The 25032-nt window shown below is 35.2% G+C and overlaps 3 protein-coding genes across 4 annotated transcripts; all 3 read left to right on the top strand.

The window, feature by feature from the left end:
- The first annotated feature begins 872 nt into the window (after positions 1-872).
- Positions 873-10513, top strand: LOC111569323 (drebrin-like protein A). Of its 2 annotated transcripts, none has more exons than XM_055019332.1 (15): positions 873-1107; positions 1183-1238; positions 2895-3007; positions 3100-3174; positions 4209-4352; positions 5519-5596; positions 5666-5817; positions 7194-7248; positions 7771-7836; positions 7984-8092; positions 8167-8358; positions 8498-8554; positions 8649-8746; positions 8880-8949; positions 10255-10513. In XM_055019332.1, exons 1-15 carry the CDS (start codon positions 1025-1027, stop codon positions 10389-10391), a joined length of 1485 nt encoding a protein of 494 aa, XP_054875307.1. In that variant the 5' UTR covers positions 873-1024; the 3' UTR covers positions 10392-10513. The 2 variants fall into 2 exon arrangements, with proteins under 2 accessions (XP_054875307.1, XP_054875306.1); XM_055019331.1 differs by having other exon boundaries at positions 8483-8554.
- Positions 10514-11949: 1436 nt separating this feature from the next.
- Positions 11950-15089, top strand: zgc:86599 (cytochrome c oxidase subunit 5B, mitochondrial). The gene is made up of 4 exons (XM_023271365.3): positions 11950-12101; positions 13231-13301; positions 14262-14361; positions 14839-15089. Exons 1-4 carry the CDS (start codon positions 12005-12007, stop codon positions 14949-14951), a joined length of 381 nt encoding a protein of 126 aa, XP_023127133.1. The 5' UTR covers positions 11950-12004; the 3' UTR covers positions 14952-15089.
- A 1589-nt stretch (positions 15090-16678) lies between these two features.
- On the top strand, positions 16679-23221 carry LOC111569320 (cytochrome c oxidase subunit 5B, mitochondrial-like). The gene is made up of 4 exons (XM_023271364.3): positions 16679-16838; positions 19214-19284; positions 22394-22493; positions 22971-23221. The coding sequence occupies exons 1-4, from the start codon at positions 16745-16747 to the stop codon at positions 23081-23083; spliced, it is 378 nt and encodes a 125-aa protein (XP_023127132.1). The 5' UTR covers positions 16679-16744; the 3' UTR covers positions 23084-23221.
- The last annotated feature ends 1811 nt before the right edge of the window (positions 23222-25032 follow it).

The raw sequence follows: 25032 nt of genomic DNA, 5'->3' as shown, positions 1-25032 counted from the left end.
CTCCCTCATCCTCTCTCATCCTCCCTCATCCTCCCTCATCCTCCCTCATCCTCCCTCATCCTCCCTCTCCCCACCTGCCTGCTGAAGCTCTGTCCAGCTGCTGTTCATCTCTAATCACCCATCAGCTGAACTCCAGGCAGCACACCTGTGGTCCATCTCCTCCATAGAAGCCGGTGTCACACTCCACACCCTGCTAATAGTAAACTCTGTTCATGCAGTCAGTTCATCTCCCCTTTACATATTGCTGTGTCTCTTTAAAAGAGTTTTCCTGTCTAACCCTGTTCTCCTTGTTTAGTTCTTCAGGCCTATCTGCTCCTGGATCCCTGACCAGTCTTGGAGGGTCTCTACCTGCCGTGTCCCCCTCGTCCCTGGATCATCCTGCCTGCTCTCTACCACCAACCAACCCCCACCATGGAGAACACCAAGCGGGCCACCGGTTCCCGGTTCAGTCACCCCCCACCCTCCCCTGTTAGTTCAGTTTCTTAGTTATCCTGGATCTGTTTCTCACCCCATCCATTATTTCCCTGCTTTTTGTTAACAATAAAATCTGCCTTTGTTGCTGCCTCAGTTCTCGTCTGTGTGCTCTCTGCTCGGTTCACCCCACACCATGACAAAAAGAACCACAAAATGACCACAAAGAGACACTAACTTTCCAGTCTGTTGTCGTATTATTGTGTTGCTGTAGATGCTCTTCTTCCGTCTCTGCGCACAAGAATTAAAAATCACACCCAGTTTGTGTCTTTCTCAACAACTGACACACACACACTGAAGGTGTGACTCTGAGGGAGGAACTGTTTTAAGAATGTTGTAGTTCAGGTTTGGATTTTCTGACCCGACTGGTTCTTTCTGCTGTCAGAGAATCTCAGAGGTTCTTTCTGCTGTCAGAGAATCTCAGAGGTTCTTTCTGCTGTCAGAGAATCTCAGAGGTTCTTTCTGCTGTCAGAGAATCTCAGAGGTTCTTTCTGCTGTCAGAGAATCTCCGGTTCTCTGGTTTCTGTCTGGATTAATCTGATGAACCAACAAGATGTCGGTGAACCTGAGTAAGAACGGAGCGGCCCTGATGGCGGCCTACAAAGACGTGGTGGACGGGAAGTCGAAGAAGAACTGGTGAGCTGAGATTGACTGAGGAGAACCTGGATCCAGCCTGGGTTCGACGTCACTGAGGTTCTCTATGTGTTTCAGGGCTTTATTCACCTACGAGGGGAACAGTAACGACCTCCGGCTGGCACAAACTGGAGGTAAGATCCAGAAAAATCTGCTTTTCACTCGGTTAACATCCATTTAAGTCAATATTTCAGTTTATATTTCAGAGCTGCACTTTTATGAACTAAAGGGAACTTTTACTGCATTTAAACTGTCATATAAAGTCCATTTAGAACACGCTAGAATCACATTTATCAGCAGTTTATTAGGAACATCTGTATGTTCCTGCAAATTCTGAGGAAAAACTACCATGAAAACATATAAATCAACCAAAATGTGGTGCAAAATGGCTAAAAAAAGATAAAAGACAAACAAATTGCAGTTCAAAATGACATAAATGAGAAAAATGTGACACAACAGGCCTACAAAAAGAAATAAAACGGCCAAAATGTCACTAAAACAATCACAGAAAGACATAAAATAACAAAAACGTGATTAAATGGTCCTCAAAAACATGTAAAATCGGCCAAAATCTGATCCAAAAGTACCATAAAAAGACATAAAAAAAACAAAACGTGGTGCAAAATTGTCATAAAAAGATAAAACACAATGTGCCACACAAAATGACCACAAAACAACATAAACTATCAACATATGACACAAAAACATATATAACAACCACAATGTGGATCAAAATGGCCATAATAAGACATAAAATGGCTAAAATGTCACTAAAACAACCACACAAAGACATGAAGCAACCAAAATGTGGCATAAAATGGCCATAAAGACACAATGTCACGCAAAATGACCACAAAACAATATAAACTATTAACGTGACACTAAACTAGCACAAAAGCACGTAAAACCACAAAAATGCCTAAAATAGTTTTCATAGCTTTATTTATTAGTCTTTATTATCTTATTATATTTTAATAATTTCTACTTTGTTTATTTGCATTAATTTTTTGTAATTAATTTGCATTTGTTTTTTAGTTAGTTTTTTATTAAGTGTATTTTATGATTATTTTTTACATCTATTTTTCCCCACGTCTTTAATTATTTGTTATTTTATCTTATATTTTCATGATTCATATTATTCTAATTTCATTTACTTTTCTTCATTCTATTTAATCATTAATTATTTTTAAAATATTTTTTATGTATTAATTTGTACTTCTTATTATTTTATTAGTATTTATTATCTTACATTTTAATGACTAATCTATTAATCTAATTTTATCTACTTTTTAATTTTGTATTATTTCTTCTTAATTAATTTGCATTTGTTTATTATTTTATTAGTTTTTTATTATGAAGTATATTTTATGATTATTTTTTACATCTAATTTTCCCCAGATTTATTCATATATTAGTTTTTATTATCTTATTATATTTTCATGATAAATTTTTAATCTAATTCATTTACTTTTCTTCATTCTATTTAATTATTAATGACATTTTTTTTATATTTTTATGTAATAATTTGTATTTATTTTATTATTTTTATTATTAAGTGTATTTCATGATTAATTTTAACATGTAATTTATTTATTTATTAGTTTTAATTGTCTGTAACCTAATTTCATCAATTTTCCTTCATTCTATTGAATTATTAATTAATTTATTTTTTTCTACATGTTAGTATTTTGTATATTTCTATATGCTTTGACTTTAAATAAAATTGATCTGTTTGCTCTACTTTTATTTCTGAATTAATTTTTCAGATTTTTCTTTTTCTTTCTGTGCAGACGGTGGGCTGGAGGAGCTGGTGGAGGAGCTGAACAGTGGGAAGGTGATGTACGCTTTCTGCCGAGTCCAAGACCCAAACTCTGGTCTGCCCAAATACGTCCTCATAAACTGGGTAAGACACACACACACACACACACACACACACACACACACACACACGGACATATATATATATATATAGACATGATGTGTTTCTACCTGCAGACAGGTGAAGGTGTGAAGGACTCCAGAAAAGGAATCTGTGCCAATCATGTGAGCTCCATCGCAGGATTCCTGAAGGTCAGTCAGACTTTTTACATTAAAAATCACTCAAAACTTATTTCAAACTACTTAAAATTCACCCAAATGTCTCATTTTACTGCATGTAGACCAAAAAGCAGCTGCTCAGTTCAGTATTTTACACTAAAAATAGCTGAAATGAGGATGAAACCACAGATATTAACCTCCAGATCAGCAGGTAAGTTGTGTTTTTAACCCTCCCGTTGTCCTCATTTACGGGTTCCTTTGTCTGAAAAAAATCCCCCCCAAAAATCCCCCAATTTATAAAAATTTGCAAATTTTTCTGGAAAAAAATTCCAAAAATTCTATAAAAGTTTCCCTTAACAGTTTTTTTTTAAATCCCCAAATTTGGCAAGAAATAAAATTTTCAAAATATTTAAAAATTTAAAAAAAATAAAAATTGTGAATATTTTCAAAAAATGTATAAAATCTTCTGAAAATAATTCTAAAAATATCTAAAGTGATGACATATAAATCAGTAAAAGTTCTAATATTTTCTTTAAGAACATTCAGAAAAAAAATTCAGACAAAAAAAAATCCCCAAATTTATAAAAAAAAATTTGCAAAATTTACAGGAAGAAAATTCCAAAAATTCCTTAAAAGTTTCTCTTAACAGTTTTTTTTTTAAAAATCCCCAAATTTGGCAAGAAATAAAATGAATAAATAAAATTTAAAAAAAAATTGTAAATATTTTCAAAAAATGAATAAAAATCTTCTGAAAAAAATCCTAAAAATATCTAAAGTGATTCCATATATATATATATATATATATATATATATATATATATATATATATATATATATATATCAGTAAAACTTCTAGTATTTTCTGAATGTTCTTAAAGAAACATTTCTTTTCTTCCACCAAAAAAATGTTCAAAAATTTCCCAAAAGTGTTGAAAATGTGGAAGTTTTCATGGTGAGAATTATTTTTTTTCCACATTTTCAAACTTTAAAACGGGTCAGTTTGACCCGCAGGACGACACGAGGGTTAAATGAATGTTCATTGGTTGGTCTCGGTCATGTGACCTCAGGGAGCCCATGTGACCATAAACGCCCGCGGAGACGAAGACGTGGAACCAGAAACCATCCTGGACAAAGTGGCCAAAGCTTCAGGAGCCAACTTTGACTTCCACCAACGAAAACAGGAATACAGAGATGCTCCCAGAGGACCAGTGGTGAGAAAAAACTCTCATTATTAGTGTTCTGCTGCTGATCTAAAGGTAAATCTGAAGAGTTTTAGTGGTTTTAATCCAGATAAAGTGATTATTCCAACAGCATTACTGCTCATCGGAACCTGACCACATCTTATTATCTAATATTCACCTAAAATCTACTTTTATATCACCTATAGCACCTTCATCTGAACATATCTGTCCAAAACAACCCAAAAATGATCCAAAATGGCAAAGATTTGTCAAAAAAGTCAAATAAAATGGCTGAAAGTGACTCAAAACCTGTTCAAAATAACTCGATCTGTACAAAATGATTCAATATTTGTCCAAAATAACTCAAATGTGCCGTACAATACTCACAGAACGATTTATGTTCATGTCCGAATTGACTCAAAATGTGTCCACGGTGATTCAAAACTATTCAAAATGACTTAATAATTGTACAAAACGACTCAAACTATGCCCAAAATAGCAAAGAATTTCCCAAAACTACTGAGAATTGTTGAAAATGTGTCCAGAATGATTCAAAACTTGTCCAATATAATAACATTTTGCCCAAAACTACTCTCAAATTGTTCATAATTACTTAAACTTTGCCCGGGATGATTCAGACCTCGTCCAAAATGACATAAAATTTGTCTTAAGTAGCAAAAATTGAACCGAAACTACTCAGAATTATGTATAATTGCTGAAAATTTGTCCAGAATGACTCAAAACTTGTCCATGGCAGCAAAATCTTGTCCAAAACTCCTCAAAATTACTCAAAAGGCTCACAAATAGTCCTAAATGACTCAAAAATGGACATAAATGACAAAATGATGCCAGATTTGTCAAAAAAAACTCTAAAACTTTTCCAAAACTACATAAAATTGTTCAGAATTATTTAAATTTTGTCCAGGATTTTTCAGAACTCGTCCAAAATGACTCAAAATTCATCTTAAGTAGCAAAAAATTTGTCTAAAAAGATTGAAATTTTTGTCCAAAACTGCTAAAAATTCAGCTAAATTCTGAAAATAAAGCAAAAATCTAAAATAAACACAACATAAAATAGTGAAATATTAGAAATGTGTACAAAAACAGAAAGTACAGCCAGAGAACTCTGTATTTTTAGGAGACTGAACCTTTAGAGGAACCAGATCCAGAACCTGACCCGTTGTTCCGTTCTCCAGGGTTCTGTGTACCGTAAGACCAACGCCGTGGAGGAGATCCAGCAGATCAACAAGGACGACTTCTGGGGGAAAACTCAGGTTGGTGTTCTGATCAGGTCCACTAGAACGGTTCTGTCGGGTCCAAACCCTTTAACGAGTTCTGTTCAGAGGGACGAGGAGGAACGTCGGCAGCAGGAGAACCGCAGAGCAGAACAGCAGAAGCAGCAGCTGGAGAAGGAGAGGAAGGAGATGGAGGAGAAGCAGGCTGAGGAGAGGGAGAGGCAGGACCTCAGGAGAACCCAGCAGATCCAGCAGGACAGGTCAGAACCACAACCACAACCAGAACCACAACCAGAACCACATAGAGGAGAACCCAGCAGATCCAGCAGGACAGGTCAGAACCAGAACCACAACCAGAACCACAACCAGAACCACATAGAGGAGAACCCAGCAGATCCAGCAGGACAGGTCAGAACCACAACCAGAACCACAACCAGAACCACATAGAGGAGAACCCAGCAGATCCAGCAGGACAGGTCAGAACCAGAACCACAACCAGAACCACAACCACATAGAGGAGAACCCAGCAGATCCAGCAGGACAGGTCAGAACCAGAACCACAACCAGAACCACATAGAGCAGAACCCAGCAGATCCAGCAGGACAGGTCAGAACCAGAACCAGAACCACAACCAGAACCACATAGAGGAGAACCCAGCAGATCCAGCAGGACAGGTCAGAACCAGAACCACAACCAGAACCACAACCAGAACCACATAGAGGAGAACCCAGCAGATCCAGCAGGACAGGTCAGAACCACAACCACAACCAGAACCACAACCAGAACCACATAGAGGAGAACCCAGCAGATCCAGCAGGACAGGTCAGAACCACAACCAGAACCACAACCAGAACCACATAGAGCAGAACCCAGCAGATCCAGCAGGACAGGTCAGAACCAGAACCACAACCAGAACCACAACCACATAGAGGAGAACCCAGCAGATCCAGCAGGACAGGTCAGAACCAGAACCACAACCAGAACCACATAGAGCAGAACCCAGCAGATCCAGCAGGACAGGTCAGAACCACAACCAGAACCACAACCAGAACCACATAGAGGAGAACCCAGCAGATCCAGCAGGACAGGTCAGAACCAGAACCACAACCAGAACCACAACCACATAGAGGAGAACCCAGCAGATCCAGCAGGACAGGTCAGAACCAGAACCACAACCAGAACCACATAGAGCAGAACCCAGCAGATCCAGCAGGACAGGTCAGAACCAGAACCAGAACCACAACCAGAACCACATAGAGGAGAACCCAGCAGATCCAGCAGGACAGGTCAGAACCAGAACCACAACCAGAACCAGAACCACATAGAGGAGAACCCAGCAGATCCAGCAGGACAGGTCAGAACCAGAACCACAACCAGAACCACAACCAGAACCACATAGAGGAGAACCCAGCAGATCCAGCAGGACAGGTCAGAACCACAACCAGAACCACAACCAGAACCACATAGAGCAGAACCCAGCAGATCCAGCAGGACAGGTCAGAACCAGAACCTTCATGGAACATACAGCAGAACCAGAACCACAGGAGAAATAGAACCTATCAGAGAACCAGAGCAGAACCAGAACCAGAACCAGAACCAGAACCGGAGAACCTGACCCGTGTTTTGTGTTTTAAAGGATCCAGCAGCAGCAGAGAGAAGAAGACAGAAGGAAGGAGGAGCAGCAGAGACGGGTGAGAAGATCTGACAGAAGCTAAAACCATGATTTTAACTATTTTAACTGACATGTTAGAAGAATTCACTGATATTTAACAGATAATAACTGATAAAAATAACAGAAAAATGTATTCATTTACATTCTAACCACAAAAACAGACCAAATGTTTAAAGTTTTTTACGACATGTGACTATGAAATGACACCATTTAGTTTAAATCCACTTAAAATTACTACAAATTATTACTGATAAATTACTTTACAGATATTTGCCATTTGCCATTACTTATTATTTAAATACAGAGCAGAACAGTAAATGTTGTAGATGTCAAACATCGGTATTTTTATAATAATAATTTATTCTATTTATTATTAGACTGTTTTTATTTGGTGTAAAAGGAAAATATCATGTATGGAGGCAAAGGCCACATCTGGAAAAAAACTAATAAAAAAACTATAACACATTAAAATAAATTAAAATTATTCTGTTTCCAGGTTGTTTTTCTGTTTATATGATTTAAAATGATTTGTTTATTTTAGAATCAGGTGGAATCTAGTAAAAAGTCGACAGGAATCAACTCAGCAGCTTCTGTTCAGAAAGCCAACGTGAGTCTGATGAATATTTACACATAAATACACACTACTATTGTTATTATTATTATTATTATTATTATTATTATTATTAGAGTAAACTGAATGTTCTGCTGCTTCGTACTGAAGTTATTTTATAAATCTCACCTCTGACCTCCACAGGAAGCCAAATCACTGGTTTCTCAGAGATCCTTCAACCCCAGAGACGTCTTCAGACAGAAGGAGCAGAACCCAGAGAACAGAAGACCCAGTCCTGCTGCCTCCAGACCTGGTAAACAACAACAACATGACGTAAACAACACAGTGTAAACAACACAACGTAAACAGCTTGTTTTCCTCCTCCAGGGAAGCTCCAGAGTCCGTTTTTATCTCAGAAATCATCAGAGAGAAAATCTGTTCAGCCTCGGGATCAGCTGATCTCTGCTCCAGCTGTCACCCCCCTGACTCCTGTCTCACCTGTCTCACCTGTCTCACCTGCTGCACCTGAAGAACCCACAAGAAGCCCAGAGATCACAGACTCACCTGTTCAACCTGCAGGTCAGAAGTTTACTGAGAACAAATAAAATCTAAAGTAAATGTGATCAAAGGATCTGAGGAGGTTTTACAGATAAAAAGTCCATTAAAAAGGGATAAACTAGAATCACCTGTCATTGCTGAACAGACGTTGCTTTCACAGAAGAAGAAGAAGAAGAAGAATGGTCGGATGAGTTTGATGACGACGGACCGACTCCAGGTTTGATTCTAGTATTATCAGTAAACTTCCTCCTGAAACTAAACAACAGGTTCTATTTTTAAACTTTATGCTAAATAATGTGAATAATCTGCAGAACAAACTTCAGTTCAAGAAGATCTTTATGAAGCTCCACAATCAGCCGACCAGGAGGAGGAGGACCTCTATGAAAACGTTTACCAGCAAACACCAGCAGTGAGTCTCTGAAAACCTGAAGATTAGTCCTAGAAATAAACCAGAACCAGGTTTAAATGAACCAATAAAAGGTTCTGATGTGGTTTAATTGAACCAATAGAAGGTTCTGATGCCGTGTTCTTGTACTTGGCAGGCTGAAGACGTTCCTGTGGAGGCAGCAGAACAGGGCATCTGTGCCAGAGCTCTGTACGACTACCAGGCCGGTCAGTGAAGTCCTGGTTCTGGTTCTGGTTTGGAAACTTTTGTACCTGAATTTAGAAACGATTACAGTTTTTAAAAAATAGAATTTTTTTGAGCATTTTATTAAGATTTTTCACACATTTTATAATTTTTTAAAAACAATTTATTCATTTTTAAAAATTATTATTTATGACACATTTTTGACTTTTTTGGACATTTTATAACCACAATATTTTCACAAATTGTTGAGAAATTTTATGTATATTTTTCAAACATTATATTCAAATTTTGAACAATTTATTAAAACTTTTTTGGATATATTTATAACCTTTTGACACAATTCCATGCATTTTATTCATATTTGTCAGACATTTGATTCATTTTTGGAACAATTTATCCATATTTCTAACCTCTTATTATATTTTCTACCTTACATAATTTCAGAGATTTTACAGCTATTTTATTCATAATTTTATATTATTTTTTGAACAGTTTATGCATATTTTTAGACATTTTTGACATTTTAAAATAACAATATTTTCAGATATTTAAGAAAATTTTATTAATATTTTTCAGACATGTTATTAATTATTTTCAAATATTTTAGAGAAGTTTTATTTGTATTTTCCTAACATTTTTAAACAATTTATCCCTATTCTTTGATATACTAATGACATTTTCAACATTTCAAAATAGCAATATTTGCAGAAATTTTTAGAAAATCTGTATTCAAATATTTTTAAATATTTTACTCATTTTTCAAAAAAAATTTTTTTTTGATTTTTAGACATATTTACAGCTTCTGTGATATTTTAGAACTGCAAAATTTTCAGACGTTTCAGAGAATCATTTTCAGATACTGTTTTTTTTTCTTCATTCTTTTGGACATATTTATCACCTTTTAATAAAAAAATGTATAATTGCAATGTTTTGTACATTTTATTGATTAAAACATATTTTATTATTATCGTTTTGACAATATATTCAGACACTTTAGGGACTTTTTATTTATATTTTAGTGACATTTTATTTATGTTTCTAACTTCTAGGACATTTTATAGCTCCAGTTTATATTTACAGACATTTTAGAGGAATTTGAATGTCGGATTTTAGACTCCAGTATAAAAACCTTATGATTAATTATCAGCTCTTCTTGCTGAAACCCCGAATAACCTCTGAATAGTTGAACCTAAAGTCTCTCAGTTCAGAAATGGTGAATGGAGGCCGAGCTGTTGTTTAGTTAAACTGATTTATTTCTGTTTTGTTTCCTGTTTTATGTGTTCTAATTAGAATTTTCTCTTTAATAATAACTATATTTCTCTTCTCAGTGGACGACAGTGAGATCACCTTCGACCCCGATGACATCATAACTCAGATCGACATGCTGGACGAAGGCTGGTGGAGAGGATTCGGACCCGACGGACACTACGGCATGTTTCCTGCCAACTATGTGGAGCTTCTCTAGAGTCAATCATCTGTCTTTTTAGTTTCATACAGCTGGAAGATCAAAGTTTCTCCTGAACCAACGTCACTGAATTATCAGACTGCTGTAAAAATCAGTCATCAATAAAAACTGCTGTTCTTCTAGTCTTCTTGTTGTTATTGTTATTATTATTATTATTATTATTATTATTATTATTATTATTATTATTATTATTATTATTATTATTATTATTATATTCTGACATTTTTCACTTATAATACTTTTAAGACATATTATTCACATTCATAGTTTCTGACATTTTATGCATTTCTGGAATATTTTCATAATATGTTTGGAAATATTTGTGACATTATGAATATCTTTGACAATATGAGTGACATTTTCTGACATTTTACAGTTTTTCTGAGCATTTTATTGATTTTTTTTTGGACATTTTCTGACCGTTTAGACAACTTTTACCTCCAATATTTTAGCATTTTTTTAAGCAACATTTTATTCATAAGGTGTAGAATGTTTTGAGCATTTAATTCATGTTTTCCTGTAATTTTATAATTTTTTATACATTTTTGAAAAAAATCCTAATATGTTTTGGATATATTTCTGTTCTGACATTTTATACCTTCAATAGTTTCAGACATTTTAGTGACAGTTTATTCAGTTTCTGACATTCTATACATGTTTTGGCACTGCATTCATTATTATTATTTATTTCTTTTACATTTTCTGACTTTTAGCGACATTTTATTTGTAGTTTTGGCAAATTTGATTTATATTTTGTTATTTAGAGTATGTGATTAATAGCAGATGGTGCTGGATGTGCCCAGGTCCTGGTATTAGCAGTGGGGTGATCTGTGCTTTGCTGTTGCCGCCCCAGACTCTGGAATGAACTTCCACTCCAGCTTCGCGTTATTACTGACCTGCCGCTTTTTAAGCCCACACTGAAAACCCATCTATTTAGACGTGCTTTCGAGTCCTAGCACTGTTTTATGTTTTTTTTTTAATGGTTTTATGGTTTTCGTAGTTTTGTGTTTTTATGGGTTTTATGGTTTTACAGTAATCCAAAATTGTATTGTTTTGTTTTATTATGCTGTTTGGAAAGCACTTTGGTCTCCTGTTATGTTGTAAAGTGCTCTACAAATAAACTTTGATTGATTGACTGAATATTCCTTTAATTTTATGCATTTTTAATACAATTTATTCTCATTTCTTGGACAGATTTCTGATTGTATTTTCACATTTTACCACACACATTAGGGACATTTTAGTTATATTTTTTGGTAATTTTTTCCAGACATTTTTACTCACTTATGATGCATTGAATAAGTCTGATTAGAAAACTGAAACATAAAAAGCTTGAAGAATATGGTAACAGATTATTATTATTTACTTTTATTTATTTATTCTTTATATTTTTAGGCACTGTTTTTTTTAGTATTTTTTTTTTTTTATATTTTAATTATATTTTATTGATTAGACTCACATTTTGTTAGACATATTTTGTGTATTTTTTTCAGTATACATTATATGAAAAACTACATTACTGGACTATTTCCGCATACAACGAATGACGCGTCAGGCGGACGTACGACGTCATCACCCATCGTCACCGACCATCCAGCACCAGAGGAGGGAAGATGGCTGCAAGGTTACTGCTCCGCTCCGGGCTCAGAGCCGCGGCGGCCTGTCGGGCTGTCCGGGTTTCCGCTGCCAGCCGCTGCATGTCGACTGGAGGTGAGGACGAAACCGACACAGGACCAGAACGACTCAAATTCGGCTAAAAAATTAGTTATAAACCGGCGACAAGGACAGAACCGGTGCTTCCTGTCGCAATAGAGAGAAACAGACCAGACTGCATTCAAAAATGTCATAATTTCTGGAGAAATCGCGGCTCGTTTAAGTTTTATAGCTTGTAAACCTGAAATTATCTTCTCAGTAGAATCAGGTTTAAATATTCTTCAATTCGGCAAAGTTTAGAAATAACAAAGAATATTTGGATTTAAAATAATGAATCTCTTCCTTGTCTTTTCCTTCTGGTGTGACCGCAGTCATCTGCTGAGTTTTGTGTTTTATTATTTGTATGTGGATAAAATACAACAGAAAGTTGAGCCAAAAGCAGCCGAATTTACTGTTAACTTTAGATTTAATGTATGTGAATGTAAAGGTTTTAACTTCATAGTGATCCCATGAAAACATTAATAATTGGGATGTAATTTGGTTCCAGTTTTAGATGAGCAGAATTAAAAGCATCGATATAAAACAACAGGTTAAAGATTCCCCAAATATAAACAGTAAAATGAGAGGTTGTTTCACATTTACTTAAGTTTTAGTTATTTAAATTACTTAATTAAAGAAGAATAAGTGCATTCTCTGTTTTTTGCAGCTCGTTGAGTGTCTAGGAGATTGTAAATTATTGTCATTATTATCTAATAATAACTATAAAGCCTCGGTGAATATTAACATTAAACTAATCAATAACTGCAATAAATCTGCACTCTACAGCTCTGCATTACATTTAAAAATCTCTTTTTGTGTGTAAAACAGCAGAATTTTGTGAAATATTTACCTGATCCTCTCGTGATATTTACATCTCATCGATTAAATAGTATATTCTGATAAATGATAAATAACTTTTCAGCAGAAATAGACAAAAGTTTGCAGATATTTGCAGATATCCATGTCTTAAAAGTTTTGTTTTTAAAATAGTTGCATTCATATATAATAAAATCATCAGCAGATCATTCAATATTGACAATAGTTCTATAAAGTAGTGATATAATTCCACTAAAAATTGATGAGATGTGATGCTGCTGTAGCTGCATTAACTCGTTTCTATTAATAAAAGTTTATTGTTGTGTTTGAGGGATTCCCACTGATGAGGAGCAGGCGACAGGACTGGAGAAGGTCATCATGAAGGCCATGAGGGACGGAACGGTAACATTATTTATCTGATTAAATCGCTTTGTTCTCTGGTTGGTTGACATCAAACATTTCACTGAAGGATTTCTGATGTATGCAAATTAAAATGAAATGAAAATTTAAAAAGTATAAAGAGGCCAAAATAAAACATTCTAGAGAAATTATATTCCGACTTTTTGACATTTTGATCACTTTTTAGGTGCCAAATCAATTTTTGAAGCTTATTAAACTCAGACCTGCAAATCAGGACCTCATTTAAATAAAGTTTAGTCAATATTTTCACACATTTTATCAAAGTTCTGGACCCTTTATTACCCGCTAGATTTTTCAGACTTTATATTCATAGTTTATTGACAATTTTGGAACCGTTTATTCATATTTTTTTGACACTTTTTTAAAAAGTTTTACTACTAATTTTAGATCCATTTCTGACATTTTATGTCTGCAATATTTTCAGACATTTTATTATTTTGTTCTTTTTTTCCTGACAAATTTCTTTTCTTTTTTTCCGACATTTTATTTAAAGGAAATTTTATTCTTATTTTTGGATATTTTGATGCGGTTTCTCAAGGACCTTTCAGACATTTTAATCACTTCTTATGCATGAAATGCGCAGTTTAGAATCAGAACCAGGAGAAATCAGCTTTCAAAGTCACCATGTTCAGATATTATTTAATATTCACTTGCTATACATTATTTACTATGCTTGTAGAACATTATATTCATATTTTTTGACATAATTTTGTAATACCTTATTGGAAAGTTTTATTTATATTCTACATTTTTCTGACATTTTCTTATCTTCTGCTGCTCATCAGCTCAGATCTGAGCAGAACCTCTGATTAGTAGATATGTATAAGTTTAGTTGATTAAAGGTAAACTTAATGCTGGATTCAGATGAAATAAAATCCATCCAACCTGAACTGAAGTGATAATTCTGTGCAGCTAACCTCGTCCTCTTCTTGGTTCCTCCAGGATCCCTACAACATGATGAAGCCAAAGGGCTACGCTGGTTCTAAGATGGATCCTCACCTGGTTCCCTCCATCACCAACAAGAGGATCGTGGGATGCGTCTGTAAGTTAAATATTAAAAACATGAATGTAATTTAACTTTCTGCACCTGTTAGATGAAAAAACAGCATCAAGGTTGTTAACTGTGGCTCTTTTCAGGCTGAAATTCTTCTTTAAATTGAAAATTCTGGATATTTTGAAGTTGTGAGACCTTGAAAAAAGCAGCATGTACTCAGATATTTCTAGAATTTATTTCCTCAGTAACAGGCGTCAGGTTTTACTTCTTCCTCTAAGCTTTATTTCCTGGTTTGCTGTGTACAGGTGAAGAAAACACTTTTGTGTGAGAACAGGCAGATTTTAAACAGATTCATATTGAAAAATATTTGATTTATGAAGCTAAAATGTCAGAAACATCTTTATAAATATTCATAATTTATGCTGTAAAAGTTTCAGACTAATCAGAGATGGTTCAGCAGAAATATTTCTAAAAACCTGTGATATTTGTGGTGAATTGTGAACGTTTCCTTGCTGCTGCTTGCAGGTGAAGAAGACAACACGGCCGTGGTTTGGTTCTGGCTTCATGAGGGTGAAGCTCAGCGCTGCCCGTCCTGTGGAGCCCACTACCAGCTGGTTCCTCACGAGCTGCCCCACTAACTGGCCCCTGGTCGCTCCCAAATATTCCACCAGCTCTGGAACAGGAAGAAGAACCGGACAGGACAGGACAGGACAGGAAGCTGCTTTATCTGCTGGTGTGTTTGTTCTTGGTCCTGTTCAGTCTCAGTACTTGATCTACCTGCTAGAACCTCAACAGTCTTTCATGTTACATTAACAGACGGGTCAGATGTGGTTTTGGGACACAACTGTTTCTCTCTAAACATTTCCACTCAGAGTCAGTTTACATCGACTAACGTACTGTACATCGTTACACTCGGTCCACTTACCTCCTTTTTCTGAACCAATAAAACTTTCTCAACTCTTGTTTATGGACTTCTGTGACTCTTTTGTTACTGCTTGGTTGGATAAAGGCCAAAAAAGAGCAAAAAGTTAGAAAAAAATGCAAATATCTTATTTTAAATTGCCTAAAAATGCAGCTGTGTGAATTTTATTTACGCATTTAAACCACATGTAGATCATATTTTAACAATATTTTAACTATAGGAATAAAAGAGTTTCAATATTAATGGTTTAGACTGCACAACAGAAATGTTGTATTTTTCAAATTATGTTAGACAAAATACAGGTTCTGCACTATCCATGTACTATTAATATATTTCAATATATGTCATCAACAATTTGACAGTTTTTCAAACTTCAGTGTGTAGTTTAAAGTCAGCTTAACTACCAAATAATGTAAATTCACTGGAGTCAACAACTGAGATAGCTGCTACTGAGGAATGCTAAGCTCGCTACCGTTAGCAGGAGTTTAGCTGTTTATCTTCTCCATCTTCTCTGTTTAGCTGCTCGACAACCTTAATTAGTTAATGTCATTTCCTCAAAATGGAATATTTTTCATCTATAGACCAGAACAATTAAACTTAGCTTTACTTTTGGCTAAGGCTAGTCTTGGCTATCTTAGCAGCTAGCTTTCACTCCAAGTAGCACTCTGATTTTAGCTGTGTAGATAGCATCTTTATTTATTATGTGGAATAAGCAAACTGAATAACCAAACTTGATCAAAAGTTAATATAGAGACAACAACCAACAGAAAATCCATAACTGAACTTACCTTTATTTTTAGCTCGGGGTAGCTGCAGCTATCCCAACAGTTAGCTTTCTCTATGACGTTAGCTGTGATATTAGCTGCCTTAGCTGCGAAGCTAATTTCTTTAATGACATTAGCCGTGTAGTTAGTTCTTTTAATGATTTTAGCTGTAAAATTAGCGGTCTTTGATGTTAGCTGTGTAGTTGACTCCTTCTTTGAATTTATCTGGGTATTTAGCTCTTTTTACTTATTTAGCGGCACAGTTAGCTCCTTTATTAATTTAGCGGCACAGTTAGCTCCTTTATTAATTTAGCGGCACAGTTAGCTCCTTTATTAATTTAGCGGCCCAGTTAGCTCCTTTCATTAATTTAGCTGTGCAGTTAGCTCCTTTCATTAGGTTAGATGTGTATTTAGCTCCTATGACCAGTTCTTAGCTGTCTATCTTTATTTTGTTGAATAACAAACTAAATAACCAGAATATCAGTTCACTAAAATGTATATTTTTCAGTTAGTTTATAGATAACAACTACTGGAAAACTAATAAACAATATTCAGTTTTTAATATTTGTATTTTCAATATTTCTCCAGTTTTCTGCCAGCAGAGGGCTGCAGGTGTATCAAAACGGAAGAAGAAGAAGAAGACGAAGAAGAAGAAGAAGAAGACGAAGAAGAAGAAGACGAAGAAGAAGACGAAGAAGAGACGTCATCACCGAGCGACCAGAGTGTGCTGACAGGAGAAGGAGAAATGGCTGCAAGGTTACTGCTGCGTTCAGCTTTAAGAGCCGGTTCCGTCTGTCGGGCTGCCCGGCAGGCTCCAGCCCGTTGCATGTCGACCGGAGGTGAGAACCGAACCAACACCGAGACACACCGTCTGAGATATCCGTTAAAAGAGGGATTATCGGCGACAAGGACGGTTGATGCTGCTGACCGGTTCCTGTTGTTCCGTTAGTCTGTAGCTTGAGCTCGGAGCAGACTTTATTTAAAATGTAGAAACCACGTGTCGAATAAATTACAGGGTTTGTAAAATATAAACCAATAACCTAAGTGTAATTAAAGCTAAAATGCCATTTATTCAGAACTATTTAAAGGACGTTAAACCGCCGGAACATCCAGCTAGCTGTTAGCATTAGCTTAGCAGCGTTAGCAATGTTAGCTGAGAGAGGTCAAGTGTCGATGTCAATAATTTACTTCATGATTTACTTACAGCCCACAGTAGCTACAAGTACACGTTGTTAAAGTATACTAGTGTTACTGTGTAATAGCACTAATTGTAGCAAAATACAGATATTATTAAGACGTTAGTGTTAGCTAGATAACACGATAAAAACAGAAGTTAGCTCAATGAAATCTAAGATGAGATCAGATCAGATCTATTTTATTCATCCTGGAGGAAATTATTTTGCCAGAGTACAGTAAACGATAAACAAAGGTTAATGGAATATGCACAATTACACAGAGGTTAGTAGTAAAATTTAAATAAAGAATACAAAATGCAAAGTGTTTAAAAGTGTTTGTGTGAAGTGTCTAGAAATAATAAAAATAAAGATAAAGAAAGAAAATAAAATGACACGAGTACAAGATGTAAACTGTATACCAGGGCTGTCAAACTCATTTTAGTCCAGGCACAATTTGATCTCCAGTGGGCCAGACCAGTAAAATCATAACATAATAACCGATAAATAACCACAACTTCAAATGTTTCCTTTGTTTCAGTGCAAAAATGTTCATTCTGAAAATGTTCATTTTTACGGAATTATTGTTTTACAAATCATCATAAACAACCTGAAATATCTTAAGAAAAATAAATTCAATTTCAACAATAATATGCTTCAGTTTATCATTTCCACATTACAACTTCCAGATCAGAGTGTCTACATAGGAACACAACATTGAGTCACAGCTATCAGGAACTGAACCATGGATGATTTTACTTTTAAAAAAGACAAAAAACAACAAAAACAAGACAAAATATTGCAATAATGAGATGCATAATGACAAAAAAGTGACAAAAAGTTACAGAGACAAAAAAATTGACACAAACGAGACAAAAAAATGACAAAAGTGAGAAACAAAACGACAAGCGATACCCAAAATGATGAATAAAGCAAAACACAAAATGAGACAAAAAAACACAAGCTGGGAAAAAAAGGAACACAAAACGACAAAAGCAAAAGACAAACGACAAAAGTCAGACAAAAAAAGACAAAAAGCAGCAAAAACAAGACAAAATATTACAAAAATGAGACACAAAATGACAAAAGAACAATGAACAATCTAGTATTTTACTTTCTGATCCAAACAACTTGTCATGGTCTAGAAATTATTTTAAATTTATAGTTTTACTAATTTATAATCTGCAGTTAATGTCTTCTCTGTAATTTTTACACTTTGAGGGCCGGATTGGACCCTCTGGAGGACCGCTTTTGGCCCACAGGCCGCATGTTTGACACCCCTGCTGTAGACTAATATCAGGAAACATATGAACAGAAAATGAACTGAAAGTAAGATAAACAGATGTGTTGCACTTGGACAGTGATAATACAGATTATGAGTATTTGTGAGTCTGATGATGTTGCACATGGAAAAGTTGATTTTGTTTTATGGTTTTCACTGGATAGAATAATTTACCAGCTTTGTGTTCTAGTTTTATTAAATAATTCAGAAGATGTTAGTTTGTACATTAGAGTTCATCTCAACAGTTTCTTGTTCTGCACCAACCCTGTTTGATTTAACGTTTTTATCCACTGTGGGCTCACAGGAGGAGAGATTCAGTTTAATGAAAACCTGAAAGCATTTAGGAAGTTTAAGATCAGAGATTTAGACTTTATTGTCTTTAAAAATCCTCAAACCAGTGACCCAGCTATAAAAAACAAATGTTGGCAACTAATTGCAGCAGCGCTGGTTAATTTTTAAAGAAAAAAAAAAATCACATTTTGACACTTTATCATGTTTGAAGGGAATGTTTGCTGTTTTTCTTCATCAAATATCACTAAACTGAACATTTAGGAGGATTTAAGGGTTCTGAAACTTGTGATCAAACAAATCAAATCATGAAGGGACGTCACCTTCAGCTCTGAAATATTTAGCAGGAAATTTTGATGTTTAATAAACTAAAAGTTACTTAATTAATTGAATAAATTATCTTCAGATGAATCAAAAATGTAATTTTCATAGTTTGTCGTCCTCAGACGTGTTTTTATTTGTTGTGTTTGAGGGATTCCCACTGATGAGGAGCAGGCGACAGGACTGGAGAAGGTCATCATGAAGGCCATGAGGGACGGAACGGTAACAACATTTATATTAGTTCTATCAGTATTGCTCTGGGAAGGTTCCTGGATTTTAGTTCTTGGGAAACTGAAGTGACTGGAACTTTTCTTTTTATTGTGTGAGGAAAAAACATCGTTGATCGGTTGATCTGACATATTGAGTTAAACATGAACGTGTAAAAGGGTGAACAATGGAGGAATGTCAGGATAAATTTGTGCTTGAATAATTTTAGTGTTTTAGATGAAATCATGTTAACGTTTTGGTGTGATGCTGCTGCTGTCGACTCTCGTCTTCTTCATGTATTTTGTGTTTTTAACATCTTGATCATTTTATTGTTGGACTCCATATAATTTTTACTTCAACCTTAAAGTCGATGTAGGCAGATTTTCTTTGGCATAATTCAGCAAAAGTTCCTTGTTTACCTTTCAGCATGTCGCAGTTCAAAAAGTGTGAAAGAAAACCAGACTTCCTTTCAGCTCCACTTCTTTCAGCTTGACTGTCTTTGTGCGTTTGAAGCTCGTGTTTTTCTGGCACTAAGGATCGCTGTGTGTCACTTTGAGGAAACTCTGCTAAAACTCGTCTATGTAGATAATCAGGTTGATCCAGGTTTCTGCAGGACTTTGGGTGCTGTGGTTGTGCAGCATTAATGGTATTTGACGAAAATCTGTGTTCAGTCTTTTACTGTGGATGATCTTATTTTGTTATGGGACTCATATAGATCGTCTCATTGGAGATACTGGATGTAAATATTGGATTTTAAAAGTCTGGATGCAGCTAAATGACATTAATGGTTTATTCATAAAACAGAAGAGAAAGTGGTGGATGAAGGATAGTAACGAGGAGCAGCAGAGAAGCTGCTTTTTGTTTTAGCTTTGAGTTGGAGTGATTTTGTATCCAGGAAACCGTACACACAACAAATAAACAGCTGAATCTGTGAGGAGAATTAGATTTTAGATCATAGTTCTACCACTAAAGATCGACCACACACCTGCTGTATTTTCATTTTGACAGAATTATTTTACAGAATTTAGTTTTAGTTCCAAATAAGGAAACTATGAAGAAAATCTGAGACGTTGCAGAAACATCAGCGTCTAAAATCACCCGTAAGGTTTTAAAAAAACTGTTACAAAACAGACGTAGTTGAGATTTTTGTCTGTCTTTGTAAAATCAAAGTGATATTTTTAAGATCTGATGATTCGAAGCTGCTGCTGAGTTCAAGTTTTCTGACAGACGCCCTTCAGCTCATGTATTGATAAAGATCCTCTGTTGGCTGCGATCGATACTCTGCTGCAGATAATCAGCCTTCAGCAGATAAGAGGAGCTGAGAGCTGCTAAACCTGGACTTTATTATCGTCTCCCAGCAGCTTGGAGAGGAACGAACTGGAGATGAACTCCAGCTGGTTCAGTCACTGTTGAAGCTGGAGTTCATCTGTTACTGCTGGGAGATAAAGTGAGATAAAATCACTTGGATACTGTAGAAAAACAAACAAAAAATCACTTAGATACTGTAGAAAAACAAACAATAAAAACACTTACTGTAGAAAAACAAACAAAAAAATCACTTGGATACTGTAGAAAAACAAACAAAAAATCACTTAGATACTGTAGAAAAACAAACAATAAAAACACTTACTGTAGAAAAACAAACAAAAAAATCACTTGGATACTGTAGAAAAACAAACAATAAAAACACTTACTGTAGAAAAACAAACAAAAAAATCACTTGGATACTGTAGAAAAACAAACAAAAAATCACTTAGATACTGTAGAAAAACAAACAATAAAAACACTTGGATACTGTAAAAAAAACAACCATATATAATATTTTTTAAAGAATGTATAGACTGTAAAAAAAAAATCTAATAAAAAATTTATTTTGGACAAGTTTTAAGTCATTTTGAGCAAATTTAAAGTCATTTTGGACAGGTTTTGAGTTGTTTTCGCCATAATTTAAAGAATTTTAAACTACTTCAAAGTAATTTCTGAAAACCTGTGGTCATTTTCGACATGTAGTTTACAGGAAAAGTGGTTTGTACATTTTTAAAAATATGTTAAAAAAAAAAAAAGCAAAACAAGAACAGAATATTATAACATAAAAAAAATGATATATATGTTTATATATATAAACATATACACATATATATATGTTTGTTTATATATATGTATGTATATATAAACATATATATATATATATATATATGAACTGTGGAAATAATGGCAAATATCTGTATTTTTAAAAAATATTTTCAGTCGTTTTTTTCAAATGTCATTTTATGGTCACACACTCTAAAAGAGTAAATTACTATTACTATTTTTTTGATGTGGACATTCTTTTTTTTTTTACAGTTTTCCCTGCTTTATCCATTTTTTTACAATTAAAAAACCAACAATTAATACTTTTTCTGTAATTTTATTTGATATTTGTAATTAAACGAAACAGGAAGAGCCTGTGAAATGACAGTAAAAAGACTATTCACCATTTTTCAGTCCTTAATATGTAGAATTTTTCTTTCAAATGACACCAAATATCTGTAAAATGTATTTTTTTCTGATTTAAATGCAGTGTGTAAATGTGTTGTAAATTTACCAAACTACAGTAACAAACCATCAGAACTGAACCAGATGATCTGTTGAGTTCAGATCATCGTTTCTTTCTGCTCCGAGTCGTTTATTAACCTTCATCCTCGGCTGAGCGGCTCGTTTTCAGCTCAGAGCTGCTTCCTGTCAGCGTTAATTTAGATTCATTAACGTTAATGTTGATCAATTCAGCTGCTGAAGACCGTCATAAATGCTCAACATAACAACCCTTAAAGGTCTATAAATATATAAAAAATTAACACAGAGACGCAAAATAACTGCAAATATGTGCAAACTCATTGCAAAGAGACACAAAAATGAGTAGAAACAGACGGAAAATGTCCAAAAATAGTAAAAGTAAGACTCATAATCACCAGGAAGAGGTGCAAAAAACTGCAAATAGGTGAAAAATCACCTTAAAAAGACATAAAATGGACTGTAAAGAGGCGCAAAATGTCCAAAAACAGCTACCGAATGTGTTTGTTTCCTTCATTAGTTGCTCCTTTCACTGATAGATCAGCTAACCTCGTCCTCTTCTTGGTTCCTCCAGGATCCCTACAACATGATGAAGCCAAAGGGCTACGCTGGTTCTAAGATGGATCCTCACCTGGTTCCCTCCATCACCAACAAGAGGATCGTGGGATGCGTCTGTAAGTTAAATATTAAAAACATGAATGTAATTTAACTTTCTGCACCTGTTAGATGAAAAAACAGCATCAAGGTTGTTAACTGTGGCTCTTTTCAGGCTGAAATTCTTCTTTAAATTGAAAATTCTGGATATTTTGAAGTTGTGAGACCTTGAAAAAAGCAGCATGTACTCAGATATTTCTAGAATTTATTTCCTCAGTAACAGGCGTCAGGTTTTACTTCTTCCTCTAAGCTTTATTTCCTGGTTTGCTGTGTACAGGTGAAGAAAACACTTTTGTGTGAGAACAGGCAGATTTTAAACAGATTCATATTGAAAAATATTTGATTTATGAAGCTAAAATGTCAGAAACATCTTTATAAATATTCATAATTTATGCTGTAAAAGTTTCAGACTAATCAGGGATGGTTCAGCAGAAATATTTCTAAAAACCTGTGATATTTGTGGTGAATTGTGAACGTTTCCTTGCTGCTGCTTGCAGGTGAAGAAGACAACACGGCCGTGGTTTGGTTCTGGCTTCATGAGGGTGAAGCTCAGCGCTGCCCGTCCTGTGGAGCCCACTACCAGCTGGTTCCTCACGAGCTGCCCCACTAACTGGCCCCTGGTCGCTCCCAAATATTCCACCAGCTCTGGAACAGGAAGAAGAACCGGACAGGACAGGACAGGACAGGAAGCTGCTTTATCTGCTGGTGTGTTTGTTCTTGGTCCTGTTCAGTCTCAGTACTTGATCTACCTGCTAGAACCTCAACAGTCTTTCATGTTACATTAACAGACGGGTCAGATGTGGTTTTGGGACACAACTGTTTCTCTCTAAACATTTCCACTCAGAGTCAGTTTACATCGACTAACGTACTGTACATCGTTACACTCGGTCCACTTACCTCCTTTTTCTGAACCAATAAAACTTTCTCAACTCTTGGTTTTTGGTCTGAAGCTGCTTCATTGTCCAACAAAGACACAAAACCACCAGAACCAGAAGTAAAACAGCCACAGACACTCAAAATGACTGAACTTAGGTGCCAAATGTTTGGATTCAGAATGACTTCATCCATCCACCAGGGGGCGCTGCAGGCAGTCAGTTTGTTCTCTGCTTCCACAAGCAGCTGCAAAATGAGACACAAACCCACTGCAGAGACTCAAATGTGAATGTTTCCACAAATATTTGCAAAATGTCTGCAAAAAGATGCAGAAAAGTCAAACTGAGGCACAAAACTGTGAAAAATGCTAAAAAAAAAAAGAGGTTTGAAATATCCACAAAAATGCAAACTGGTGAAAATGAAATGGAATTACTGCAAAGAGACTCAAAACTACTGCAAATAAGAGCAAAGTCTTTGCAATAAGACAAACAAAATTGGTTAAAGAGGTGCAAAAGGTCTATAAATTAATACAGAATGACTAGAAACACACAAGACAAACACAGATCTAAAATGACTGCATGAAGTTGTAAAATAATCATGAAAGACAACAAACAAGGTGCAAAATGTCCACAAATAAATGCAAAATTATGAAAAATACGTGTAAAACAGTCAAACTGAGGCACAAATCCACCACACAGCAACCAAAAATGACTACAAGAGACACCAGAGACACAGCATTACCGTAACTAGAAAAAAATGGCTTTAAATAATGCAAAACAGCCCTAATCAGACACAAAACTACCCTAAAGAGGTGAAAAAATATTATAAAGAGACTCAAAACAGCTGCTAATAGGTGGAAATGTAAAATAAAAAGAGAAAAAATGTCTGAAAATAAATGCAGAATGACCAAAAAGTCCCAACATCAAACAAGACAAAAAACCCACAATACTGATGTTAAACAGATCACTCTCACAAAAGACAACAAACTAGTGTATAGAGGTGTAAAATGTCTCCAAATTAATGCAAAGCAGCTCTAATCAGAGACAAAACAATGGTAAATAGAAATTTGTCATAGAAAGAGAAAAAAAACCAGACACAAAATGACCCCAGACATCAAACAACTGCAAAGAGATAAAAAAAAAACAACGACACAAAGGGGTAAAAATACTGCAAAAAGACAACAGATTAGTCTAAAGTGGTGCAAAATGACCACAGAGAGACAAAACATGATCAAAATGAGACAAAAAATGATTGTAAAGAGACTGAGAACAACTAAAAATATGTACAAAATTACTGCAAAGTTACACAAAATGACTTCCTAGAAACCATCTCACAGGGGAGCAGCATCAAAGAAACAAACACATAAACAACAACATCATCCTTATTTCACTTTAAGCTGAGAGCAACTTTAACTAGTGCTGTTTCCTCTTCCTGTTTCTCTTCATGTGTTGCTTTGAAGCTGCTCTGAAAGTTTCCAGCTGGACTGCAGTAACTTCCTGTAGCTCCACATGGACGCCTCAGACCTTCTAATGTGTTCACACAGCTGAAGCTGCCCATAGCAGTTTACTGGTTCCAGCCTCACATTGATATTCCTGCTGCAAACTCCAGCTCGGCTGATTTGGCCTCTGGTGGGAAGGAACGAAATGAAATCTTGGATAGGAAGGGAAGGAAGGAAAGGAAAAACAG

This window comes from Amphiprion ocellaris, chromosome 17 (assembly GCF_022539595.1).
Source record: "Amphiprion ocellaris isolate individual 3 ecotype Okinawa chromosome 17, ASM2253959v1, whole genome shotgun sequence".
NCBI classification, from domain to species: domain Eukaryota; kingdom Metazoa; phylum Chordata; class Actinopteri; family Pomacentridae; genus Amphiprion; species Amphiprion ocellaris.
Note: the sequence above shows the minus strand (reverse complement) of the source record. Positions and strands in the feature narration are given on the sequence as shown.